The 26,795-nt window shown below is 35.6% G+C and overlaps 1 protein-coding gene across 3 annotated transcripts in view; it reads left to right on the forward strand.

The window, feature by feature from the left end:
- CSMD3 (CUB and Sushi multiple domains 3) overlaps positions 1 to 26,795 on the forward strand; it is a gene marked incomplete at both ends in the record, with an annotated part of 1,109,686 nt that overhangs the window by 458,143 nt on the left and 624,748 nt on the right. For all 3 annotated transcript variants that reach the window (XM_082600704.1, XM_082600705.1, XM_082600706.1), the window contains one exon: positions 12,211 to 12,335. In XM_082600704.1, the coding sequence (XP_082456830.1) occupies positions 12,211 to 12,335 (125 nt within the window). The remainder of the gene's footprint in view (positions 1 to 12,210; positions 12,336 to 26,795) is intronic.

Consider the following 26,795-nt stretch of genomic DNA (forward strand, 5'->3'; position numbering starts at 1 on the left):
ATATTGATGGATTTCTTTTTTTTTTTTTTTTTTTTTTTTTTTTTTTTTTTTTGCGGTAGGCGGGCCTCTCACTGTTGTGGCCTCTCCCGCTGCGGAGCACAGGCTCCGGACGCACAGGCCCAGCGGCCATGGCTCATGGGCCCAGCCGCTCCACGGCATGTGGGATCTTCCCGGACCGGGGCACGAACCCGCGTCCCCTGCATCGGAAGGCGGACTCCCAACCACTGCGCCACCAGGGAAGCCCTGATGGATTTCTTGAAAAACACAATCTATAAAATTCTCACAGAAATAAATCATCTGAAATGACCTAAAACTATTAAAGAAATTAAATCAATAATTAAAACCTTCCATTGGTGGGAATGTAAATTGGTACAGCCACTATGGAGAACAGTAAAAACTAAAAATAGAAGTACCATATGACCCAGCTACCCCACTCCTAGGCATATACCCAGAGAAAACCATAATTCGAAAAGACACATACCTCCCAATGTTCATTGCAGCACTATTTACAATAGCCAGGACATGGTAGCAACCTAAATTTCCATCAACAGAGGAATGGATAAAGGTGATGTGGTACATATATATATAATGGACTATTACTCAGTCATAAAAGAGAACAAAATAATGCCATTTGCAGCAACAAGGATGGACCTAGAGATTGTCATACTGAGTGAAGTAAGACAGAGAAAGACAAATATCATATGATATCACTTATATGTGGAATCTAATAAAAGGGTACAGATTAAATTACAAAACAGAAGTTATAGCCACAAATGTAGAAAACAACCTTATGGTTACCAGAGGACGGGGGGGGGGATAAATTGGGAGATTGGGATTGACATATGCACAATACTATATATAAAATAGATAACTAATAAGAACCTACTGTATAGCACAGAGAACTCTACTCAGTACTCTGTAATGGCCTATATGGGGAAAGAGTCTAAAAAAATGATTGCATATATTCACTGATTCGCTTCACTGTACATGTGAAAATAACACAATATTGTAAATCAAATATACTCCAATAAATTTTTTTAAATAAAATAAATTTAAAAATAAACCTTCCAAAATAGCAAACATCAGGCCCAAATTGATTCACTGGTGAATTTTAAGAAACATTTAAAGAGTAAATGATACCAATTCTCTACAGTCTCTTCCAGAAAAATAGAAGGAGTACTTTCAAACTCATTTTACGAGTCCTCACTACCCTAATACAAAAATCAAAGACATTGCTACAAAGGAAAATTTCAAACCAATATGTCCAATGAACATAGATGCAAAATTTTTCAGAAAATATTAACAGATTAAGTTTGACAATGTATTAAAAGATGTATACAGCATGACTAAATGGGATTTATTCCAGGTATAGAGGGCTGGCTTGACATTCAGAACTCAAGTCATCTCATAAGTGGGCTAAAAAAGAACATCATATCACCATTGCAATAGAATGAAGAAAAAATAAAAATTGACAAAATCCAACCCTCTCAGAAAACTACAGAGCAAAGAGAACTTTATCAATTTGTTAAAGAACATCTACTACTACAAATATGCAGCTAACATGATAATACTTAGTGGTGAGAAGCTTTTTCCCAAGATCAGAAACAAAACAAGAATTTCCCCTCTCACCACTCTTTTTCAACATCATACTGAAAGTCTTAGCTAATACACTAAGACATGAAAAGGAAATAAAAGGTTTATAAATTTGGAAGGAAGAAATGAAACAAAATTTTTTCTTGCAGATTTTATGATTGTCTATGTAAAAAGTTCCAAAGAATCAACAAAGAAACCTGTGGAACTAGTAAGTGATAATAACAAGGTTGTACGATACATATACAAAAGTTAATTGTTTTTTTTGTATACCAGCAATGAACAAGTGGAACTTGAAATTAAAAGCACTGTATCATTTACATTAGCACCAAAAAATAAAAATAAAAAAGACAGACTTAGGTTTAAATATAAAAAAAATATTTACAAGACCTATATGAGGAAAATGACAAAATTCTGATTAAAGAAATCAAAGATCTAAATCAATGGAGGAATATTCCAGGTTCATGTATGGGAAGAATTAATATTAGTAAGATGTCAGATCTCTCCAACTTGAGCTATAACTTCAGTGTTATCCCAATGAAAATCCAAGAAAGTTATTTTGTGTCCATCAACAAAATAATTCTAATATTTATATAGAAAGGCAAAGACCCAGAATAGCCTACATGATATTGAAGAACAAAGTTCCTCAGGAAGAGGGTGAGGGATGAGTAGGTAAACTCATTTGGGGCAGTGAAACTATTCTGTATGATACTGTACAGGTGAATACATGACATTATGCATTTGTCAAAACCCATAGAATACAAAGAGTGAACCCTAGTATAAATGTGGACTTAATTAATTAAGTGTATCAATATTGGTTTGGTTCATCAACTGTAACAAATGTACCCCACTAATGCAAGATGGTAATAATAGAAGAAACTGTGTTTGTGTGTGCATGTGTGTGTTGGGGGGGAAGAAGGGTGCATATAGGAACCTCTGTACTTTCTTTGCATTTTTTTTATAAATGTGAAATTGCTCTGAAATATAAAGTCTATTAAAAATGAAACAAAAACATACAAGCAATTTTATATTTTGAACTGAGTGATATATATCTGTATGCATGCACACATACATGCATATGTTTTTTTTACTATAATATATTAAAATACTTCTCTAGAATATTGATATAATAACCTCAAACATTTAATTCTCCTGGCATGGCAGTAATTTCTGAGAAGGAGAACTTTAGAAGGAAGGAAAAGAGATATTTCAATTGAGACATGTATTTTTTGACAGATAAGAACATCTTCCCCATCTCAGTTTCCATGGCCACAATTGTAGTTAACCCTTTTCAAACATTGTTAGGTAATTCAGTGTCAGCTTTTCTAGCTGCAGATTCTTTCTCTTTTCATCCATGTACAAGTTATTATCACATTAGTCTTCCAAAGACATCTGCAATAAATTTTTTTTCAACTCAAACACCAGCAGAGCTTTCCTATGGACTACTTATTCACAAACTACTCAATTTTGGCATTTAAAACATCTCAAAATATATCCAGTGTTGCCACATTTATCTGCCAACAATATATATATATATTTTTTTGCGTTATGCGGGCCTCTTACTGTTGTGGCCTCTCCCGTTGCGGAGCACAGGCTCCGGACGCGCAGGCTCAGTGGCCATGGCTCACAGGCCCAGCCGGTCCGCGGCATGTGATCCTCCCAGACCGAGGCACGAACCCATGTCCCCTGCATCAGCAGGCGGACTCTCAACCACTGTGCCACCAGGGAAGCCCTGCCAAAAATATTTTTATGGTGACAAATTACCCTCACATAGTTTGCCTCACATATGTCTGATTTTGCCTGACTTCTCCACTAGGTTTTGTTGTTTCTTCCTCCTGGAATATTTTATCCCAGCATTTTTGCCTGTGTCATCTTATGCATTCTTCAAGGACTCACTTAAAATCCTCCTTCCTAAAGCTTTACTTATTTCCACAATCTGTTACAATCTGGTTTACTCCTCCAGCATTGTGTGTATCTTCATTACAGTACTTAAAATATTTTTTCCCTTGTCTTGTAGAAACTTTTCTAAGTGTAAAAATCCTTGGAATCAGAAATAAGATTATTCATATTTCTGTATGCCTGATGAAGAGAGTTCAATAACTGTAGTGAATTGAATGGCTTACAACAGCAGCTTCAGAATTTTTCCATTAATTTCTCTGATCATATGACCTTATAGCAGGACTTCAAACTCATCATAAAACTAAATGATTTATAGGCAGCAGTTGCTAAAACAGAAACATTCTCGTATGTAGAAAATCAATATTTTTTAATCACTGAGGAAATATATAAGAAAATCCTTGGGAAAGTATGGCATCTTATAGACTTGTATTTTACTTACCATTTTATGCTTTAATCTCCAAGGTGAGAGTCCCAGAATCTGTTTTGAAATTTTAAAAGCTTTCTTTCTAATTTGAAATTCCTGTGGAGCATAACAGGCTTTTAAAGGGAGAAATGCTGCCAAAGAGATATTGAAGCTGCCAGCAGTTTCTATACTGAAAAATAAATTAAAAATTTAAATGTCTTTTAAAATTATAACTAAATGCCTGGGAAACCTCAGCCTCCGAGATTCTTAAGTTTCACAGACTTTACTTCTGCAGGAAAGGCCTTGTCTGATACTTTTCCTTTCAAGAGATGTCACCCAGTAGGGACATGAATTTGTCTTCTTGAGAGCAAAGAATAATGTTGGATCCAAAATTTGGGTTTTCATTTGGATTATTAAAACACTGGTAAATCTTGGGATTGAAACAGCAGGGAATATGTTTCTCATCTGGTAATATTAAAACACAACTATAATAAGGAAAGGCTGACTATCATGATGTAAATCTATCACACTTTTAAATGTGGATCCATCTTCACCCGTTCTCCTAGCATGAGATTTGTAAATATGGTTTGTATGCTCATTTATATATCTAACTTTGATAATTGCAAAGACGTCATTAATAGAAACTTCAAAGGTGTTCTGTCTCTTCCCACAAAATATCTTCTGAAGAGTAGCCTACACATGTGGCACTTCCTTCCTCACCACATAGGTTTTTCCTAATATTTTGTAATCTGACTTTTTGTATCATCTCTTAAATTACTAATGACTTTTCCATCCCTAAATTAAGTTAATTTTCTCACTGCTCATTTCCCTTGACCCTTCTGTCACTGTTGCAATCTCTTTTTGGGGTCTTTCAATGACCAAAAAATATCTTGGTTTCCGTGAATTTACTCTCTGACCACCCATTTTTCACTCTTTTCTTGAGGAATTCACTTTTTCCTCCCATTCCCTAAGAAGTAAACATTCCTCAGTGTTCCATCTTCAAAACTCCCCTCTTCTACTATATATTCAGCTTTAAGAATAGCATTACTTCTGAAGGATTCAGTAATTATGACTTTCCATGTTTCTCTCAGGTCTTTATTATTTTCATTCTTCTGAGATTTAGATATTTATTATTTTAACTTAAAACAATTGAACTGGTCTTTTCTCCACAACACATATACATCATTACGAGTGAGAGAGCATGGAATTTGGAATTAATTGGACTTAATTTTAGATGCTGCCACTCTTTTATTAGACTTAGAGAAGCTCTTTATTCTCCCCAAAGTTCTGTTTCTTTTTCAATAAAAATGGAAAGAGTAACACCAAATTGTACTGTTTTAGTGAAGGACTAGATTATCTAACAGTCATAAAATTGCGTAGTGAAGTACCCAGGATAAAGTAGAGCTTTTTCTTTCTCTTTTTTATTTTCTTATGATTTTCTCAGTGAATTCAGATTTTAAAATCTTCACTCTTTCTCCAAATCCTGCAACCTGTTGATTCTACTTCTTCAATCGTGTTATTTTCAATTTATATTGCCTCCATCCTACTTTATACGCTTAAAACTTCTCACCATTGCGAATGCAATGGTCTCTTATTCTATTGCAAGATGTATTACACTTGGCTTTCAGATAAAGATTCTTATTATATAGCTACTGATACATTACCCCTGGATCAAAAACTTGTATCTCCCATGGCTCATTGAATTAAGAAATTATATCAGTTATCACACACATACATATAGCATACATTAACTTAAAAGAACTTTCATGTCATTATTTTGTTACTATTTAAAACATTGTATGTGTCAATATTGATATTTTGCTAATAAGTAAACTTGTATGCCAGAAGTTTGCATACTTAGCAGTAATAAAAGTATGCCTTGAACGTAGAGCTTATGGCTTGCAATTTGGTGCTCTTCCCCCCTCACTTATACATTTGCATTCTAGCATTTAAATTTCTCCTTAATACAGTCCAAACCTAACTTTCTGACATTATATTTCTATTTCTACCATATTGTGTTACAGACTGCTAAATGTGCCTCTTCAGAACATAAATCATTTTAGTTGTGTGATGCATATTTTTAGAAAGAAACATTAAAAAAAACACAAACTACTATTTCCTGAAACTAACCATTTGCTTAAGGCAAACTGTTCTTCCAAATGCCTCTACACTTTATCAGCTCAGTAATTTAGCACATGCTTTTCTCTCTTCCTAGAATATGTTTGACTATAAGAATCCTATCCATTCTTCAAATGGACTTTCTTCTTCCTTGGTTTCCCATAACTTGTATCAATGCTGTCCTGGATCATATGGCTTGAATGGTATTCACTGTGTGCTTCTCTTACCACAATACTGGAATTTATTCTGTTTTTTGAAGGCAGGTATTGTCTTATTACGTATTTCATCACCAAGTCAAAAACAGTTTAGATGCTTAAGAAAAGCTTGCTGATTTGAATTCGAGTAAACTTGTACTGCAGCCTTCCTCTGGTGTTATGTTTCAAGACCAGTACAGTTAAGACTTATCATTACTATCATTGTCTCTATGGAAGGTTGTTTCTGGCCTCTTTGACAGAGTTCCATAAAAGACATATTACCTATGTCTGAAAACAAAGAGCAATGAAAGCATAAATACTCTATTGTTGCGTGGGGCCCAGATTGCACAGGACAATATCATCATATTAAAAGTAGCTCTAGGGCTTCCCTGGTGGCTCAGTGGTTGAGAGTCCGCCTGCTGATGCAGGGGACACGGGTTCGTGCCCTGGTCCAGGAAGATCCCACATGCCACGGAGTGGCTAGATCTGTGAGCCATGGCCGCTGGGCCTGTGCGTCCAGGGCCTGTGCTCTGCAACAGGAGAGGCCACAACAGTGAGAGGCCCACGTACCGCAAAAAAATAAAAATAAATAAAGAAAAATAAAACTAGCTCTAATTTTAAAAAGTCTACTTTAAGTTGCATAAATATATAGAAGAAATAGTAAGCCTAGATTTTTGAAAGTTATTCCAAATATGTTTATCTAAGCTGATAGGACATTTAGGAAATATGAGTTGTGAAAATTCTTGACATGTGTAGGCAATCTTAAAAGAGAACACAAATAACAAACCTTAGTCCTTACACTGTACATACTTACTGAGGAGCTTAGCACTTTATCTATACTTTGTCTGCTTTATCCTCATTGTTTCCTCATTACTGGAGGGGAAAAACAAGCTGTTATTCCAATGTTACAGTAAAAATATTAAAAAGAAAAAGTGATACAAGAAATAGTTTGAGGCTACAAATAATTTAAATCATCATAATATTTAATTGAAATAAAATTTAAAGTATACATATTTAAAAATATATTAAAATATTCCATTTAAGACAAAATTTTTGATGAATAAAATATGGATAAAGAAAGTATTTCTGCTTGTGTAATGTGGGGATATTTTGTGTATACTAATAGTAATTTCAGATCTATAAAAAATGAGATTGTTTCATGTATTTTATTCTGTATATTATTAAATGACAATATTTTGAAAAAAGCTATAATAAAAATATATATTTAAGGATCTCTCCTAATTTGCCAGCAATATGATAGAGTGAAGGATGTGAAATCATCTTGTCTTACAAAAACAAAATCACAAATAACTGCTGAACAACCACAGATAAAAAAACCCAAAAAACAATGCTGGAACCTACCAAAAAAGATACCCTACATCTAAAGAAAAAGGAGAAGCCAAAATGAGACAGTAGGAAGGGCACAATTGTAATAAAATCAAATCCCATACCTGCTGGGTGGGAGACCCACAAACTGGAAAATAATTATACCACAGAAGTTCTCTCACAGGAGTGAAAGTCCTGAGCCCCACCTCAGGCTTCCCAGCCTGGGGGTTTGGTAATGGGAGGAGGAGCCCCCAGATAATTTCTCTTCGAAGGCAGAAGGGTTTCATTGTAGAAATTTCACAGGATTGGGGAAAATAGAAACTCCACTTTTGGAAGGTGCACACAAGGTCCCGTGTACACCAGGACCCAGGAAAATAAACAGTGACCTCATAAGAGACTGGGCCAGACCTACCTGCTAGTATTGGAGGGTCCCCTGTGGAGTCAGGGGGCAGCTATGGCTCACTGTGGGGACAGAGACACGGGCAGCGGCAGTTCTGTTGAATACTAATTGGTGTGAGCCCTCCTGGAGGCCACCATTTCCTCCCCAAGACCTGGCCCCACCCAATAGCCTGTAGGCTCCAGTGCTGGGACACCTCAGGCCAAACAACCAACAGGGTGGAAACACAGCCCTACCCATCAGCAGACAGGCTGCTTAAAGTCTTCCTGAACAAGGCCCTGCCCACCAGAAAGACAAGATCTAGCTCCACCCACCAGTGGGCAGGAAACAGACCGTCCCACCAGAAAGCCAACGCAAGCCTCTTAGGCTTATTCATCAGAGGGCAGACAGCAGAAACAAGAAGAATTATAATCCCGCAGCCTGTGAAATGGAAACTGCAAACACAGAAAGTTAGAAAAAATGAGGTGGCAGAGGAATATGTCACAGATGAAGGAACAAGTTAAAACCCCAAAAGAACAACTAAGTGAAATGGAAATAGGTAATCTACTGGAAAAAGAATTTAGAGTAATGATAGTGAAGATCATCCAAGATCTCAGAAAAGAATGGAGGCACAGATTGAGAAGATGCAAGAAATGTCTAATAAAGACCTAGAAGAACTGAAGAACAAACAAACAGAGATAAACAATACAATAACTGAATTGAAAGATACACTAGAAGGAATCAATAGCAGAGTAACTGAGACAGAGGAAAGGATAAGTGAGCTGGGAGACAGAATGGTGGAAATCAATGCCACAGAAAAGAATAAAGAAAAAATAATCAAAAGAAATGAAGACAGTCTAAGAGACCTCTGGGACAACATTAAATGAACCAACATTTGCACTATAGGGGTCCCAGAAGAAGAGAGAAAGGACCTGAGAAAATATTTGAAGAAATAATAGCTGAAAACTTCCTTAACATGGGAAAGGAAACAGCCAACCAAGTTCAGGGAGCCCAGAGAATCCCAGGCAGGATAAACCCAAGTAGGAACACACCGAAAAACATAGTAATCAAACTGACAAAAATTAAAGAGAAAGAAAAAATATTAATAAGCAACAAAGGAAAAGCAACACATGACATACAAGGGAACTCCCATAATGTTGTCAGCTGATTTCTCAGCAGAAACTCTGTAGGCCAAAAGGGAGTGACACAATATGTTATGAAAGGGAAGAACCTACAACCAAGAATACTCTACCCAGCAAGGCTCTAATTCAGATTCAACGGAGAAATCAAAAGCTTTACAGATAAGCAAAAACTAAAATAATTCAGCACAACCAGACCAGCTTTGCAACAAATGGCTAAAGGAACTTCTCTAAGTGCAAAAGAAAAGGCCACTACTAGAAACAAGAAAATTACAAATGGAATAGCTCACTGGTAAAGACAAATGTAAATTAAAGGTAGGAAATCATCTGCACACAAATATATCAAAACCAGCAATTGGGAGAAGAGGGGAGCACAAATTCAGGATATTGGAAATGCATTTGAAGTTAAAAGACCAGCATCTTAAAGCACTATTATTTATATACAGACTGCTATATCAAAACCTCAGGGTAACTGCAAACCAAAATTCTACAATACATACACATACAAGAAAGAAAAAAGTATCCAAACACAACACTAAAGTTAGTCATAAAATCACAAAAGAAGAGAACAAAAGAGGAAGGGAAGAAAAAAGATCTACAAAAACAAATCCAAAACAGTTAAGAAAATGGCAATAGGAATATACATATTGATAATTACTTTAAATGTAAATGAATTAAATGCTCCAACCAAAAGACATAGACTGGCTGAATGGATACAAAAACAAGACCTGTATATATGCTTTCTACAAGAGACCCACTTCAGATCTAGGGACACATACAGACTGAATGTGAGGGGATGGAAAAAGGTATTTCATGCAAATGGAAATGAAAAGAAAGCTGGAGTAGCAATTCTCATATCAGACAAAATAGACTTTAAAATAAAGACTGTTATGAGACAAAGGACACTACATACTGATCAAGGGATCAATCCAAGAAGAAGATATAACAATTGTAAATATATATGCACCCAACATAGGAGCAACCCAACATATAAGGTAAATACTAAGAGCCATAAAAGGAGAAATTGACAGTAACACAATAATAGTGGGGGACTTTAGCAACCCACTTTCATCAATGGACAGGTCATTCAGACAGAAGATCAATAAGGAAACACAGGTCTTAAATGACACATTAGACTAGATGGATTTAATTGATATTTATAGAGCATTCCATCCAAAAGAAGCAGAATACACATACTTCTCAATTGCACATGGAACATTCTCCAGGATTGATCACATGCTGGACCATAAAGTGAGCCTTGGTAAATTTAAGAAAACTGAAATCATATCAAGCATCTTTTCTGACCACAATGTTATGAGATTAGAAAGCAACTACAGAAAAAAAAAAAAACTGTAAAACATCACAAGCACATGGATGCTAAATCATATGTTACTGAACAACCAAAGGAACACTGAAGAAATGGAGAGGAAAGCAAAAAATACCTAAAGACAAATGAAAATGAAAGCACAATGATCCAAAACCTATGGAATTCTAAGAGGGAAGTTTATATCAATACAATCTTACCCAGGAAACAACAAAAACAAATAAACAACCTAACCTCACACTTAAGGCAACTAGAGAAAGAAGAAAAACAAAACCCAAAGTTAGTAGAAGGAAAGAAATCATAAAGATCAAAGCAGAAATAAATGAAATAGAAAGGAAGAAAACAATAGAAAAGATTAATGAAATTGAAGTCTGGTTCTTTGAGAATATAAACAAAATTGATAAACAGCCAGCCTCATCAAGAAAAAAGGGAGGGGGCTCAAATCAATAAGATTAGAAATGAAAAGGAAAAGTTAAAACGATACCACAGAAATACAAAGGATCATAAGAGACTACTACAAGCAACTATATGCCAATAAAATTGACAACCTGGAAGAAATGGACAAATTCTTGGAGAGGTACAATCCCCCAAGACTGAAAAAGGAAGAAATGGAAAGTATGAACAGATTAATCACAAGTACTGAAATTGAAACTGTGATTAAAAAAACTCTCAGCAAACATAAGTCCAGAACCAGACGGCTTCACAGGCCAATTCTATCAAACATTTAGAGAAGAGTTAACACTTATCCTTCTGAAACTCTTCCAAAAAACTGCAGAAGAAGGAATGCTCCCAAATTGATTCTGAGACCATCATCACCCTGATACCAAAACCAGACAAAGATACCACAAAAAAGAAAATTATAGGCCAGTATCGCTGATGAACATATACACAAAAAACAATCAACGAAATATTGGGTTGGCCAAAATTTTCATTCAGGTTTTTCCATAAGGGGTTACAGAAAAACCTGAATGAACTTTTTGGCCAACCCAATGCTAGCAATCTGAATCCAACCATACGTTAAAAGGATCACATTCCACGATTAAGAGGGATTTATCCCAGGGATGCAAGGATTCTTCAATATATGCAAATCAATCAATGTGATACACCACATCAACAAATTGAAGAATAAAAACCATATGATCATCTCAATAGATGCAGAAAAAGCTTTTGACAAAATTCAGCACCAACTTATGTTAAAAACTCTTCAGAAAGTGGGCATAGAGGGAATATACCTCAATATAATAAAGGCCATATATGACAAACCCACAGCCAACATGGTCTCAATGGTGAAAAACTGAAAGTATTTCCTCTAAGATCAGGAATAAGAATGCTAGGTGAATTTTATCTAAAAAACAATCAGCACAGTTTTACAGCCCTAACTGTATATGTGTGTGTCTCTGGATGGACATATATGTGTCCAAGTAAATACACATATAAATACCTGCTAGAGAAGTACTATAATGTGGTATGAACCCAAGCACTGGGATTCAAGTCAGAAAGTCCACTTTTTGCTTCACATTTACCACCTACTTAAGATGGGAAATGGAGTAAATTATTTAACCTTGGCTTCTACAACTAATAATAAGATAATTAAACTTGATGAGAGCTTTTTGCAATTCCTACAAATGCCTGCATGTTATTGATTTATAGTAGATTCTTGTTTGTGATTTTTATTATATATTTGTACAAGTCATATTTTCATATTTTGGTTTTTAAAAAGAAAAATCTTTTTTGTCACTATGGAACATTTTTGACCTATTGGATATTGCCAGGAGAACTGGAGCCTAACCATTATGTTATATTCTTCTAATACTGTTTTTTAATCCTTTGCTCAATTTTAGCCTTGGATCAACTGTGCAGTTCTCTTGTGATGAAGATTATGTCCTACAGGGTGCTAAGAGCATCACCTGTCAACGGATAGCTGAAGTCTTTGCTGCTTGGAGTGATCACAGGCCTGTATGTAAAGGTAAAGAAAAGTCTTTAAAATAAAAGTGCTCTCTTAACACATTTTAATAGTTTGAACTTCATTCCACTGAGTATAAATTTCAGTTGAATCTTTGACCTGTAATGCAGGAAAAATTTAGCTCATGTATTTAAGAATATTTATTGAAAATCTGTAATATGCAAACCAGTGTGTCAGATTCCCCAGGAGTTCCCAATTTCATAATCATATAGCAACAAATTGGAATCTTAAAATATGTAATACAAGGCAGTGGTAACTTTGTTGGCCTTTTTTTTTAAATCATGAATTACCATGTATAGTCATTGATGTGGATATAAATTTTTTAAGCCATAATTGCACCTCCACTTGTATGATTTGCCATTTGAATTGCTTATGTGTCCAATAGTAGTGATGTTGGTGGCAGAGGAGGTGGAGCACTTGTTCTATAATTAGTTAATTTAAACTAAGACAAATCAATGAGTGCTCTGGCTTTTCATATTACCAGTAATTGCATAAGATTTACTTCCACCACCTTCCTACAAATTAAATATTTTCATATAAATTAAATGAGGCCTCTTTATTCTAAACTTTATTTAGCTATATTTGAAAATGAACACCTCATTCTGGCTTACTGGCTCTCTTGTCGCTTGTTTGTTGCTGTTGTTGTTATTTTTAATAATGACATCTCTGCATATTTCAGTGTCTTGGTACTCAAAATTCCGTTAGCTCTTCATCTCCCTCAGGGAACATTTTCACTGAGTTGCCACACTCTGTATTGTATAGTCCTCTCAGACAGATTCTGGTGAATAGAGAAGGGATAGATTTGAGAGCTGTCATAAAGGGAAAAAGAGTATTTGACAACTTGTTGGATATGGAAGGAGAAAGTGACAAGAAGGAGTCAAAGTTGATATTCAACTCTATATGAGACTAGAAAAATGTTACCCTGTTAATAAGTATAAAAACACTGAAGATGGAATTGTGTAGGAGATTTCATCATAGGCTTAATTTTTTAGGCACTTACTATGTGTCAGACATTGTGCTAACCACTACATATACTTTGACTCATTTAAATCCTCAAAACAAACCAATGGAGGCATTATTATCTCCATTTTAGGAATGAGTATTGTAAGACACAGAGAGATCCAGTCACTCACCCGAGCCCAAATGTCTGTAAAATGACAAAGCCCTTAAGAAAGGCTATTCATAGTTTAGGGAGAGAAGCAAGATTTCAGAGCATTAAAGAAGGAATAGAAAATAATAAAATGGAAGCAAATAGATAGATTCCACTCACTTGACAATGGCAACCCAGAGTAAGAAGAACAGAGAGCCTAGATTTTTCTCAGGTTCAAGTAAAGCTTTCATGTCACAGGTAGATGTTCATTCATTACTTTTCTCATTATCAAAAGCTTACAACAAACAGTACTGATGAACCTAAGTGGCAGGGCAGGAATAAAGATGCAGATGTAGAGAATGGACTTGAGGACACAGTGGGGGAAGGGGAAGCTGGGACGAAGTGAGAGAGTAGCATTGACGTATATACACTACCAAATGTAAAATGGATGGCTAGTGGGAAGCAGCTGCATTGAACAGGGAGATCACCTCGATGCTTTGGGATGACCCTAGAGGGTGGGAGAGAGGCTCAAGAAGGAGGGCATATGGGGATATATGTATACATATAGCTGATTCACTTTGTTGTACAGCAGAAACTAACACAAAATTATAAAGTAGTTGTACTCCAATAAAGATGTTAAAAATATAAAATAAAATTCATAGCCACAATTGAAGAAAAAAGGTTTACAATATGCCATATAGTGCAATAGCATTAAAAAACTGAAATAGGGATAATGAGAAAATAAAGTAAAACAGTTACATGATCCTAAACAAAAGCTTACGTACAAGTTGGTAAAAAACTTAAAAAAAATTTTTTATTGAAATATAGCTGATTTACAATGCTATGTTACTTTCAGTTGTAAAGTGATTCAGTTATGCATATAAATATATATTATTTTTTATATTATCTTCTATTCGTTGTTAACAAGATATTAAGTATAGATCCCTGTTCAATACAGTAGGTCCTTGTTGATTATCTATCTCATATATAGTAGTATGTATATTTTAATCCCAAACTCCTAATTTATCTCTCTCTTCCTCTCCCCTTTTGGTAACCATAAGTTTGCTTTCTGTGTCTGTGAGTCTGTTTTGTAAATAAGTTCATTTGTATCCTTTTGTTTAGATTCCACATATAAGTGATATCATATGATATTTGTCTTTGTCTGATTTACTTCACTTAGTATGATAATCTCTAGGTTCATCCATGTTACTGCAAATGACATTATTTCATTCGTTTTATGGCTGAGTAATATTCCATTGTATATCATCTTCTTTATCCATTCATCTGTTGATAGACACTTAGGTTGCTTCCACGTCTTGGCTATTGTAAATAGTGCTGCTCTGAACATTGGGGTGCATGTATCTTTTCAAATTATGTTTTTCTCCTGATATATGCCCAGGAGTGGAATTGCAGGTTCATATAACAACTCTATTTTTAATTTTTTAAGGAAATGCCATACTGTTCTCCGCAGTGACTGCACCAGTTTACATCCCCACCAACAGCGTAGGAGGGTTCCTTTTTCCATTCTGACCAGTGTGAGGTGATACCTCATTGTAGTTTTGATTTACGTTTCTCTAATAATTAGTGATGTTGAGCTTCTTTTCATGTGCCTGTTGGCCATTTATATGTCTTCTTTGGAGAAATGTCTATTTAGTTCTGCCCATTTTTTGATTGGGTTGTTTGTTTTTTTGATATTGAGCTGTATGAGCTGTTTGTATATTTTGGAGATTAATCCCTTGTCGGTTGCATCGTTTGCAAATATTTTCTCCCATTCCGTAGGTTGGCTTTTTGTTTTGTTTATGTTTTCCTTTGTTGTGCAAAAGCTTTTAAGTTTTAAGTAAAAAACTTTTAAGAATGGCTTACATGTTAAATATGACAGCTGCCAAACAAATTTAAAAAACATAAGTTTACACGAAAACCATTGTCTATGAAATATGACAATGACACAACAAAAGCAAACTTTTTCCTGGCTTTAAGATATGAAATATCTTGCATTGTTTTTTATAAAGTGGATACTGAGTAATAAGTATTGTGGGAGTTACTCTCATCAATGTCCGGGCAATGAATAGAACAGTAAACTGTTTAAAGTTGATTTCTTATGATATCCTCCACTCAAGACAAATTATAGATATAAGGGACAAAATTGAAAATCATGGCTTCAAAATGGTGGCATCCACATATTCTGCTTCAGTTTTATATAAATTATATGTGTGCATTTTTTATGGCAAGAGAGAATAGGAAAATAGAGGATAGAGTCTAGAAAAGGAGATTAATGTTAATGCAGAAACAAAGGCTCACATAAAAAGAGAAGTTACAGCCAGGTCATGGAATTTAAGGTTTACATAAAATGAGATTGAGGCTATAAACCATCTTTTTTCATTCAAGACTCTCATTTCAATAAAAAGAATGAATCATATTTATTATGACTATAAATGTTCAAAGGCAAAACTAATGTTATATTATTTTGTTATTTTTCATAAACCCTGTAGCACAAAGAACAGCTGTGTTGACAAATTTCAAGAAATATTTGTTGAATATTACTGTATGATGATTGAAATATGTATATGTAAACATATACATATATATAGAGAGAGATGCATATATATTTCATTCAACAGTCATCAGTCATTAGTTGGGAGGTATAAAATTTTAATGTTCAAGATTCATATATTGTTATTATTTTATCTTATCTCTGCAGATGTTAATCATTTATACACAAATTTGTTTGCTCATTGCATGCAGGGTACATGTGTGTATGGTTTATAAAAAAAAATTTGCCAGTAGAAATTACTGGCTGTGGTGTTGGAAACAGCAATGGAGGAAACATGCTGAAATCGTGATTGAAGTTTTAAAGTGACTCTCCACTGTCAGTCTGAACAAAGAATAGTTTTCATGTCTCATGGGTGCTTGGACAGAATAAATATGCTTTTTTCCAGACAGCAGCATAAATAGCAGTATCAGTGCACTGCACCTTTGGGAGGTCATTAATATAGCTGCTGTCTCTGTATTGCATGGTTGAGCAATCAAGAAATGGTGATTTTTAAGGCACTGAAAGTTCACACAAACAGCAAATTATGAATTAAAAGAAAAAGAGCAATTCAGAAATTAATATTAATGGATTTTACACAAACTCAGACAATAATTTCTGTTCCCTAAATGGGTTATGTATATGAGATATTTGACAGTTTACCATTACAGATACAATTATTCCTTTGTTGGAAATGCAATAGATATCCCAAAGCTAGAGCTTATGCAAATAAGCAGAGTTATGCACATGAATCATGTATAGAAAGTTTCAGACATTCATGTTGTTCAAAGAAATAGCATTTATTTGAGAATTGATAATTTGTTAACTAGGAAACATTTAAGAAAGTGAATCTTGATAGATTGGACAAAAATTTTTTTGACTAATTTTCAGTCAGTATTTATTTAGCTGGCCCCAAGAAACGAATGTTTCTGTCTGTTAAGGCACAATGACGTGAGCCATTCATGGGAGTAATGGAATAGGTGATTAAGGCAAGATTAGAAAAGAAGTCCAGAGACTTCCCTGGTGGTCCAGTGGTTAAGACTTTGCCTTCCAGTGCAAGGGGTGTGGGTTCAATCCCTGGTTGGGGGAGCTAAGATCCCACATGTCTGGTGGCTGAAAAACCAAAACATAAAACAGAAGCAATATTGTAACAAATTCAATAAATACTTTCAAAATAGTGCACATCAAAAAAAAAATCTTAGAAAAGAAGGCCAAAGAAAAGCAAAAATATTGGAAAGTGGGGTAATCATCAGTCATCCAGTTATTTGTTTATTCTCTTATTAACATACTGATTAACTTATTTTGGATTCTACAAGCATTAGTAAATATTAGTAGGTATACTAGATTAAACACTACATGAGATCCATAGTATGTGATGGTTTTTATTATTTTGTATTGATTTACAAGGTATAAATACAAAACTAGGTAATACATAGTAGACTGTTTTGTTTACAAGAGAGGTGCAATCCTCTGCAAAATTCAGATGAGGAAGATTATTTCCATGTTTGGAGATGGTCAGGCATTGAGATGGAGGAAGTAACATAAGGGCAGAACTTGGAAATTATTTTCCATTTCAACAGAGGAATGTTCAGCCCCACCCCTTGACCTCTGAGGAAAAGAGAGGGGCTGAAGATTAAATCAGTTATCTATAGCCAGTGATTTAGTTAATCATGCATATGTAATGAAGCCTCCATAAAACCCCAAAAGGATAGGGATCAGAGAACTTCTGAGTTGGTGAACACTTGGAGATTTGAGGAGAGTAGTGTGCCTGGAGAGGGTATGAAAGTTCCAAGCCCTCTCCCCATGCCTTGCCTTGTGCATTTCTTCTGTCTAGCTGTTCCTGAGTTATATCTTTTTATAATAAATTAGTAATCTAGTAAGTAAAATGTTTCTCTGAGTTCTGTGAGCTGCTCTAGCAAATTAATCAAACCCCAAAAGGAGATGGTCTTTGGAATCTCTGATTTATAGCCAATCAGAAGTACAAGTAACAAATATGGTCTTGCGACTGGCATCTGAAGTCCAAGGAGAAGGTTGTGGGAACCTCCAGTTTGTAACCAATTGGTCAGTAGCATAGACAGCAACCTGGCTTGAGATTGGCATCTAAAGTGGAGGGGGATGGGGGTTGGGAGCAGTCCTATAGGCTGAATCCTAACCTGTGGAATCTGATGCTATCTCCAGGTAGGTAGATAGTGTCAGAATTGAGTTGACTTGTAGGACACCAGCCTGGTGTCCAACACCAAGAATTGCTTGGTGTTGTGGGGGAAGCTCCAGCCCCCCGAAGACACGTTGGAATTGGGTCCAGAAATCTATTTAGTTATGTCATTCCTCCTTCGAAGTGTCTCTGGGAGTACTGCTAAACCGCCACTACCACTGTCACCATTCTGTAGTTCCAGTACTGCATCTGTCTCATTTCTTTTCATTTGGACTACAATTTATCATACATATTGCTGACATTCTACTCCCATCAAAATCTCACTTTTATTATACCTGAAGAATGTTCAAAGGCCTCATGTTGTTTCTTAATTTCATACGGTAAACCAGTGAAATGAAATAGACAAGAATATGAATTCAGTTATCAGACTATGCCAGTTTAAATTCCTGATCTTCTACTTAAGTAATCTGCCGTCTTTATAATTATCAGATTTCTTATCTGTAAAAGGAGTGTTATTATATATCAGTGCCTACTTCATAGGGAGTTAAGGATTTGTATGAGGATGGAATGAGGTAATCCATATAAAAGCATTTAGTATATGGGCTGAAACACAAGCATTTATATGGATAGAGGTGCTGCTAGTTGTGGTGCTGCTGCTAATAATTGTTAATCCATCTGATTGCCAAAATCATTCATGACTTATCTCCACCCAGTTGTTTCTTTTTTTCTGTGGTACACGGGCCTCTCACCGTTGTGGCCTCTCCCGTTGCGGAGCATGGGCTCTGGATGCGCAGGCTCAGTGGCCATGGCTCACGGGCCCAGCCACTCCGTGGCATGTGGGATCTTCCCGGACCGGGGCACGAACCCGTGTCCCCTGCATCGGCAGGCGGACTCTCAACCACTGCGCCACCAGGGAAGCCCACCCAGTTGTTTCTTTAACTCTTACCAAACGTATATACCAGCATCTCAGTACTGAACAGAATCACAGCCCTGATTTTTGTATATGTCTGACTTATCCTAAATGAAAACATACCTATTAACCATATTCTGCCCACTTTTCAAAGTCTCACTCAACTTTCGTCTCCTGGAAAAATTCTTTTCTATTTCAATGATCCTTTCCCCCCTCTTCTTTAACATTATTTCACATTTACTGTCTTTACCACACAATCTAGCATTTAAACCTGTTCTTTTTGGTAGAGGCTTTTAATCATTTCATGGGCAGTAGACTTGCCCCTTCAACCAAAACCACCTCGGAAAGAACAAAATAATCAACACTTGTAAAATGCTTGAATTTTCAATAGGTCTATTTTGGCTCTTGCCAAGAAGACAGTTACCAATGTGGTCTGTTTATATATTGCCTTTAATTAAATAGAAGGATCATAATGAAGCTCAATTCTTTTCTTCATATACAAAGTAAAAAATGAGTATACAGTTTATATGATAGATAATTGCTGGCCAAACTAAGAGCTATGACCCTCATTAAACAGTATTTATTTATTCTTATAGTTTTCAAAGTTCTTTTACAGATGTTATAAGTTCCTACTCATATTTTATTGTTCTTCACAGTGTTTAGCCCAGTGACCATTATGCCCATATTATTGTGCACATAATAGTTGCTAAATAAACATTTTGAATAAATATTGTAGGGAGATTTAATTAATTAAAATAAACAGTTTAAGAAGATAGTAGTGTGCTGACTGTAATCAGAGGAAGTTGCCCTGGTAGAAGACTTCCTGTTGTGCAAAGACAATTAGGAAATTTTGCTCAAGAGCAAACCAGAAAGAGCCTGCTGAAATTTATCAACCAGAAACACATATAGCAGGTGTTTTCCTGTAGTTGTTCTTGATGCCTTCTTACTTTCATGGAATAATTTTACAGATGAGATGATGCATAATAAGGATGATATTAACAATTAATAGAGTGACATATGGTGAAGAAGATAGATGGTATAAATATAGATATTTATCATACATTCCTTTGTCTTGATGGCCATTTTTTTTCTAAAAACAGTACTTTGACATTTATTATATTATTTTGATAAGCAAATAAATTTTACTGGGCTCTAACAATGAGCATATTTGAATGATAAAATTACATTTCATGTTATTTGATGGATATGAATAGTGAGGCATTTATGTGTATCATTTAAAATTTAAAACTACCTAAACAATTAGAAAGTTTGCATTTCTATGGTGTCCTTCCAGCAATTGTTCAGAAATACATTCCACACATCTTGCCTATCTCAAAAATTATTAGAAAAATACGTGAATAGTTAGCAAATAAATGATTCCATTTAGGCATATGGGGGGATGTCTCCGCAGATATATGTGAGAACCTTCTATTTCTATTCTACTTGAATTCATCCAATACATCCAAATCCTTTTTAATCCTAGAAAGTACCACATGTGATGATTCTAATAATAGCAAGCAAATATTGAATATTTAATATGAATCGGGTGCTACACTAATATTTCTCTCTGTACTAGCTCCTTTATCCTCATACTAATCTGTTATGGTGGTGGTAAATTTAATTCCCACTTGATTGATGAGAAAACAGATGAGTCTCAGAGAGGTTTAGAGTGCTTAACCTTACAGCTAAAAAGTAGAAGGACTGAATTTCAAACCCCAGTCTTCATCACTTCAGAGCCTGTGTTATTTATCACTATGTAATGCAGTACTGTGGTGCTATCTAGATCTATAAATCTGGCTAAAAGCCATGCTCACACAAAACAAATCTCTCACTGTTGAGGCTATCATATTTAAAAGCATTGTCACACTTGGAGATGTTATGATCTCTTGGAACTTAAAAACATAGGTAAAAACTTTTGAAATCATGTACCTTTTTTTTTTTTTAATCGCTCCAAATTTTGTATTATGGAGACCCTATCTCATTTTTTTTCCTGTTTTTTTTTAAGTTTTCAGACTTGGCTTGAAATGTAATGTATCCAGTACTGGAAGTCTTCCGTATTTGGTTTTATCAAGTTATAGCACAGTGCTTTTGTAACACATTTCTGCTCTTTTTAACACTATTATTGTCTTTAAAGGAACAGTTTTAAGGGCCTGGTCTTTCATCTATATTGAAAAGATATAGAGATTCTATCTCTGTATGTTACTCCATAAAGCCACCTCTACAGTGCAGAGGAATAGGGAGCAATAAGTGCTCTCTGTTTTTTTGTTTTGTTTTGTTTGTTTATTCTTTTCACTTAAGGCAACTAAACTAATTGTGAGAACATCACAGTCTTTAAAATTGTGCCATTATAGATATATGTGATATATAACCATATTGTCTCAAAGTCACAGTTAGCAATATTGCAGGGGGCAAGGTGCTAAAATACCATACATTCTACCTTAGTAGATGTGTAAAATATAGAGGAAGCATTGGGTAGAAGTCAGAGAAACTGGGTTTGACTCTATTCCACCACTTCCTAACCATGTGACCTGGGGAAATTTAGTTAATTTATTGAAGCCAATGAAAGGTTCTCAATGATGGCTATACTTTAGAGTCACATGGGAACTTTAAAACAAATACTGATTTCCTGCACCTATTCCTAGAGATTTTAATTTAATTGCTTTAGTGTGGAGATTGCGCTTAAATCAGAACTCTGAAGTTGAAACCTAAGTACCAGTATTTTTAAAGGGTTACCAGATAAATCTAATGGACAACCAGGGTTGACAATCAATGACTCAATCTAGTCTAGTCTAAACTTTAATTTCTTCATCTGGAAAGTGGGGATAATAATATCTACTCCCACAGGTTGTTGTGAGAATTTGCTGATACAAGCATGTAATTCCTGGTACATAGTTAAGAACATTAGCTGATACAAGTAGTAGTGTCATTATTATTATTATTATTATTATTATTATTATTATTATTATTATTATTATTATTATTTTTGCTGTACGCGGGCCTCTCACTGCTGTGGCCTCTCCCGTTGTGGAGCACAGGCTCCAGACGCTCAGGCTCAGCGGCCATGGCTCACGGGCCCAGCCGCTCCGTGGCACGCGGGATCCTCCCGGACCGGGGCACGAACCCGTGTCCCCTGCATCGGCAGGCGGACTCTCAACCACTGCGCCACCAGGGAAGCCCCAAGTAGTAGTGTCATTATTATTAATTCCTTGCCTATGGCTGTACATAGACTTGGTTCACTCATTCATTTATTCAACAAACGTTTGCTATGAATCTGCTATTTGCAAGCCACTGTTCTGGGCTCTGAAGATAGAATGGTTAATAAATCAACCAAAGTTCCTATTCTTGTAGAACTCATTCTAGGGCAGAAGACCCATAATAACAAATACAGATATAGAGAATAATTGCAGGACAAATACTTTGAAGAAAAACTGAGAGAATTATAGACAGCTGTTTTGCATGCAATGGTCAGAGAAGTCCTCTCTGAGTTGCCGTTTAAAAAGTGTCCTGAATTGAGGGAGAAAAAATATATGTCATCTGAGGAAACAGTAACCCAAGCAGTGCAAACAACAAGTACAAAAGTGCTGACGTTAGGTTATTGCTATTTCCATAATGCACTTTCTCATAATATATAAATTAAGTTTTCAGTGTCTACCTGGTAAAAGAAAAAAAAAACTGTTTTTTTTTCTATTGAGTGACAGTAAAATTATTCATTCTTTTGATGTCACAATAAAATCATTATCAGCAAGGCATAATCACCCCTATTTTACAGAATGAGAAAATGAAACTAATTAACATTGTCTTATTAGGATCCCATCATATTCTCTAGAGTTATTGAAATATGCAGTACCGAAGTAGTAGAACCGCCTTTTCTTTTATATATCCGTAACAGTAATTATATTTTTACCTATCAGCAAATATTTGAAAACATTCCTAGCCTGTGACTCTACTCACTCAACTACACCAAGATAAAATAATATATTCAAATGAATCATGGTAAAGGAGGGCGATACTTAATAATATAAATACTATAAAATTAATGGGAAAATATATACAGAGAAATGGATTTCAAATATTAATAATTGACCAGAGGAAATAAAAATGCATATACTATCAATTCATATTTAATAAACATCTGCAGTACTACATAGATAAAGATCGTAAGACTTTTGGAGTGTACATAGCCTCATCTCCCCACATTTCCCCAAAACAATAACACACACACACACACACGTGCACACACACACATACATGTGAGCAATGGCTCACCTTAATTTAGGAAGTTAGAGTAGCCTTTTGGTTAAGAGGACAGACTTTGGCATCAGATGGAAATAGATTTGATTTCCCACTCCACCCGCTATCTATAGGACCGCAGACAAATTATAAGCCTCCTGATGTGTAAAACAGAAATAATTAAACCCATTTCATATAGTTGTGCATACATCAATTTTGAGGCATAATATCAGAATTTTAGTAGTCTTGAAACCCTATTTACTTTGACTGGATGCACTTAGTCCTTTTAGTTTTTGCTTCAGTTGGAAAGAGAGCAGAACCACGCTAAACAGAGTACACTCAGCCTAAATTGAACCTGATACCTGGAAAAGGAGAATCTTCTCTGTATAAGCTTCATAGCATTTGAATAATGGCCACACTGCTAGAGATATCACCAAGAAACATCATCCTGTTATAGTATTCCTTCTCTCAGATGACAAAATCTAGTGAGATTTTATCTCACTAGATATAAAATGTGGTAAGGAATGTTTCCCTTCAATATCTTAATTAATTGATGGGTGGCTTTGTGTGAAGGAGGCTCTGTGGCAGAAGCAAGTGCTTCTCAAGCTTGGATATTCAGAGTAATCACTTGAGGAGCTTAATAAAGGCAGACTGTGGGCTTCCCTGGTGGCACAGTGGTTGAGAGTCCACCTGCCAATGCAGGGGACACGGGTTCGTGCCCCAGTCCGGGAAGATCCCACATGCCGCGGAGCGGCTGGGCCTGTAAGCCGTGGCCGCTGAGCCTGCGTGTCCGGAGCCTGTGCTCTGCAACAGGAGAGGCCACAGCAGTGAGAGGCCCGCGTACTGCAAAAAAAAATAATAATAATAATAGTAAAAATAAGATAATAATAATAAAGGTAGACTATGACTCAATAGGTCTGGCCTAGAGCCTGCAACCTGCGTTCCAAACAGGCTTCTAGGTGATGCTAATGCTGCTGCTCTGCAGATCACACTTTGAGTAACAAGAGTAAAAGAAGGACTATTGGATCGGAAGTTAGAAGTCCAAGGAGGTCTCTTGTATGGTTTTGGAACCAAGTTCCCTGAGGTAAAAATGGGAAAATCATACTTTTCCTGTTCTCCTTTTTGGAATATTGTGGATGTTAAAGGCCATGATATGTGTATATGTAAATGTATAGACACACATGCATACATGCATATATATGTGTGCATGCTTTTAACAGCAATAATTTAAATTAAATGACTCTTCTTATAAATAATATAAATATAAATAATAAGATGATGTAGCATCCTTAGTTCTTGGAAATCCTGAGCAACAATGCATTAACTGAGTGCTTCTTTTATACTATATCTTTTCTAACTCCTTCTTTCCACCGCCCTCCTCCCAAAATAAGCACACCTATTAAATAAGACATTAGATGGGAAAACAAGATATATAACTCAGGTATTACCTTTCAGCAAATACTTACTAAGCATCTATGAAGATTACATAATAATGAAACTGAATTTTTCATGCTTTAGTATATGCTTTTTTAAAAAATGGAAAACAACAAAAGTTTGAAGAGGACGTAGATTTTAAAAAGTTACTATGTAGAAATTCCAGGTATTTGAGGAAATCGAGTATCATCTTGATTTCAGGAGCCTCATGCAGTATTGTGGGTTTAATCCTGAGTATCCTACAATGTGAAATCATTTAACAAAAAAGAATTTAACTTGGCATTTTTTCTGGCATCGTGGTGAAACTATGTCTATTACAGAGTGGAGAAAAAAAGTAACATTACCTCATGTTTCTAAAATAGCTTTTCTTATTGCAAGCTTTTTTTTTACTCTCTGTGCCAGAGACTTGTAGCAAAGAGATTATCATCGCCTCTAAAATCATTGAAAGAACTGTCATCTATCTTAGATAATGGCAACTTAAACACATGGTAAAATGCTATTGTCACGATGCATTTTTTTTTCTTTTTGATGGGAAGAATGTCACTGATGTTTTATTTCTCGCATGAACTTTAATGGGAAATAAATCATTAGTGACAAAACTGACTATATTATACTTCTATGACACTAAAAATTGTGCATTTATAAATCGACAATTGCTTTTTTTGTGTGTTTTTAAAACTATACTCATTTCACATATATTATACACTTATAAATATATCCTGAAGGCAACTTTCTTCTCCGTTTTCTCAGCAGTGATGATCTGGTGGCGTGTCATGGCATATCAGAAGATAGCAGTCTTACATGGGAAACACTCGAGGCCAGTTATAAGGATTTTGGTTCTGAGGACCTGTCTTTAAATATATCTTCTTACAAGACTGTCTAGATGTGGGAAGTGAGGGGGTAGAGTCAGTAAGATCACAGCTCACTTGGATATTTTAGTTTAAATTACTTTTTTAAAACGGAGTTGGTAGGGACTTTATAATTAATACTTTAGATATACATCTTTTTTTCTTTTGAGGAATTTCAAGGTTTTTTTTCACAGGACCCACATAACCCACACACAAGTATGTTCACCTGCTCATAAGTCAGTTTGAAGATTTCCTGGGCAAACATTGACTCATTGAAGATTCAAGTTACATGAGAGAAGACAAAAGACATTCATTTGCATAGGTGCTGCCTGGAAATGCTTGGGCGGATTGAGATATAGAAACTGACTAACACTAGGCAGGTCTTTGTGAGTCACCTCATTTGAGAAAGCCCAAACTTCCTCTTTTCATTTCCCTTGGTGTTTCTCAAGCATACCAGCCAGATCTCTCTGTCTTTAATGATTTGGAAGTATGCCAGCTCATCTCTATTCTGGACTTGGCTGCTGAAGGGAGCATAGAGGCTCAGCTCCATCTGAGTCCAAAGGAAGTGAATGGCACAGCTGAATATCAGCAGGGTAATGATGGGATCTCATTGCTTTCTGTAAATCTATCATTTGGGACAGAAATAGAGCAGGGGATTTTCCTGGCATTTCAATTATAAGAATTAGAAGGAAAATGTGAAAAATGTAGGAGCACAGAGAGGAAAGTTTTGGAGAGAAACCCAGAATGCATTTAACCTTCTCTTTTCCCATTAGGCAATACAGTAATGCCAAATAGAGATATGCTTTCAGTTTTAAAACAAGCCATTTCCTAAATGATTTGACTTTCTAAAAATATTCAGTAAAATTAATTTTTGTTAATTAGTTGTCTTAATATTATGATTTTAATGAGGGAGGAAATGTGTTCAAAACCTCTGTACACTCTATAAATCCTTTTTATCTCTTATTCCAGTTACTGCCGTGTTGACACTTAAAATGTGTGCAGGTGAACATGATCAGGCCTCTCCTTCTGCATCTTACTTCCTAACCTGTGGCCTCTCTGACACATGGGTCAGGAAGTCTGTGAACTAGCTTGACCTTTACACAGATGCTTCCAGAAATTGTAGAGAAGCTAATGCTTTATGAGTCAATCTTGACCTAGAAGGAATATGCGATCAAATGAATAAGTGCATCCCCCTTTCTTCTGCAGTTTCCTCTGCTGTTGTGAGAGGCGTTTTACAAGTTTTATCAGAAGTTTCAAATACCAGTTATTCAT

This window comes from Mesoplodon mirus (assembly GCF_964341445.2).
Source record: "Mesoplodon mirus genome assembly, chromosome: 16".
NCBI lineage: Eukaryota > Metazoa > Chordata > Mammalia > Artiodactyla > Ziphiidae > Mesoplodon > Mesoplodon mirus.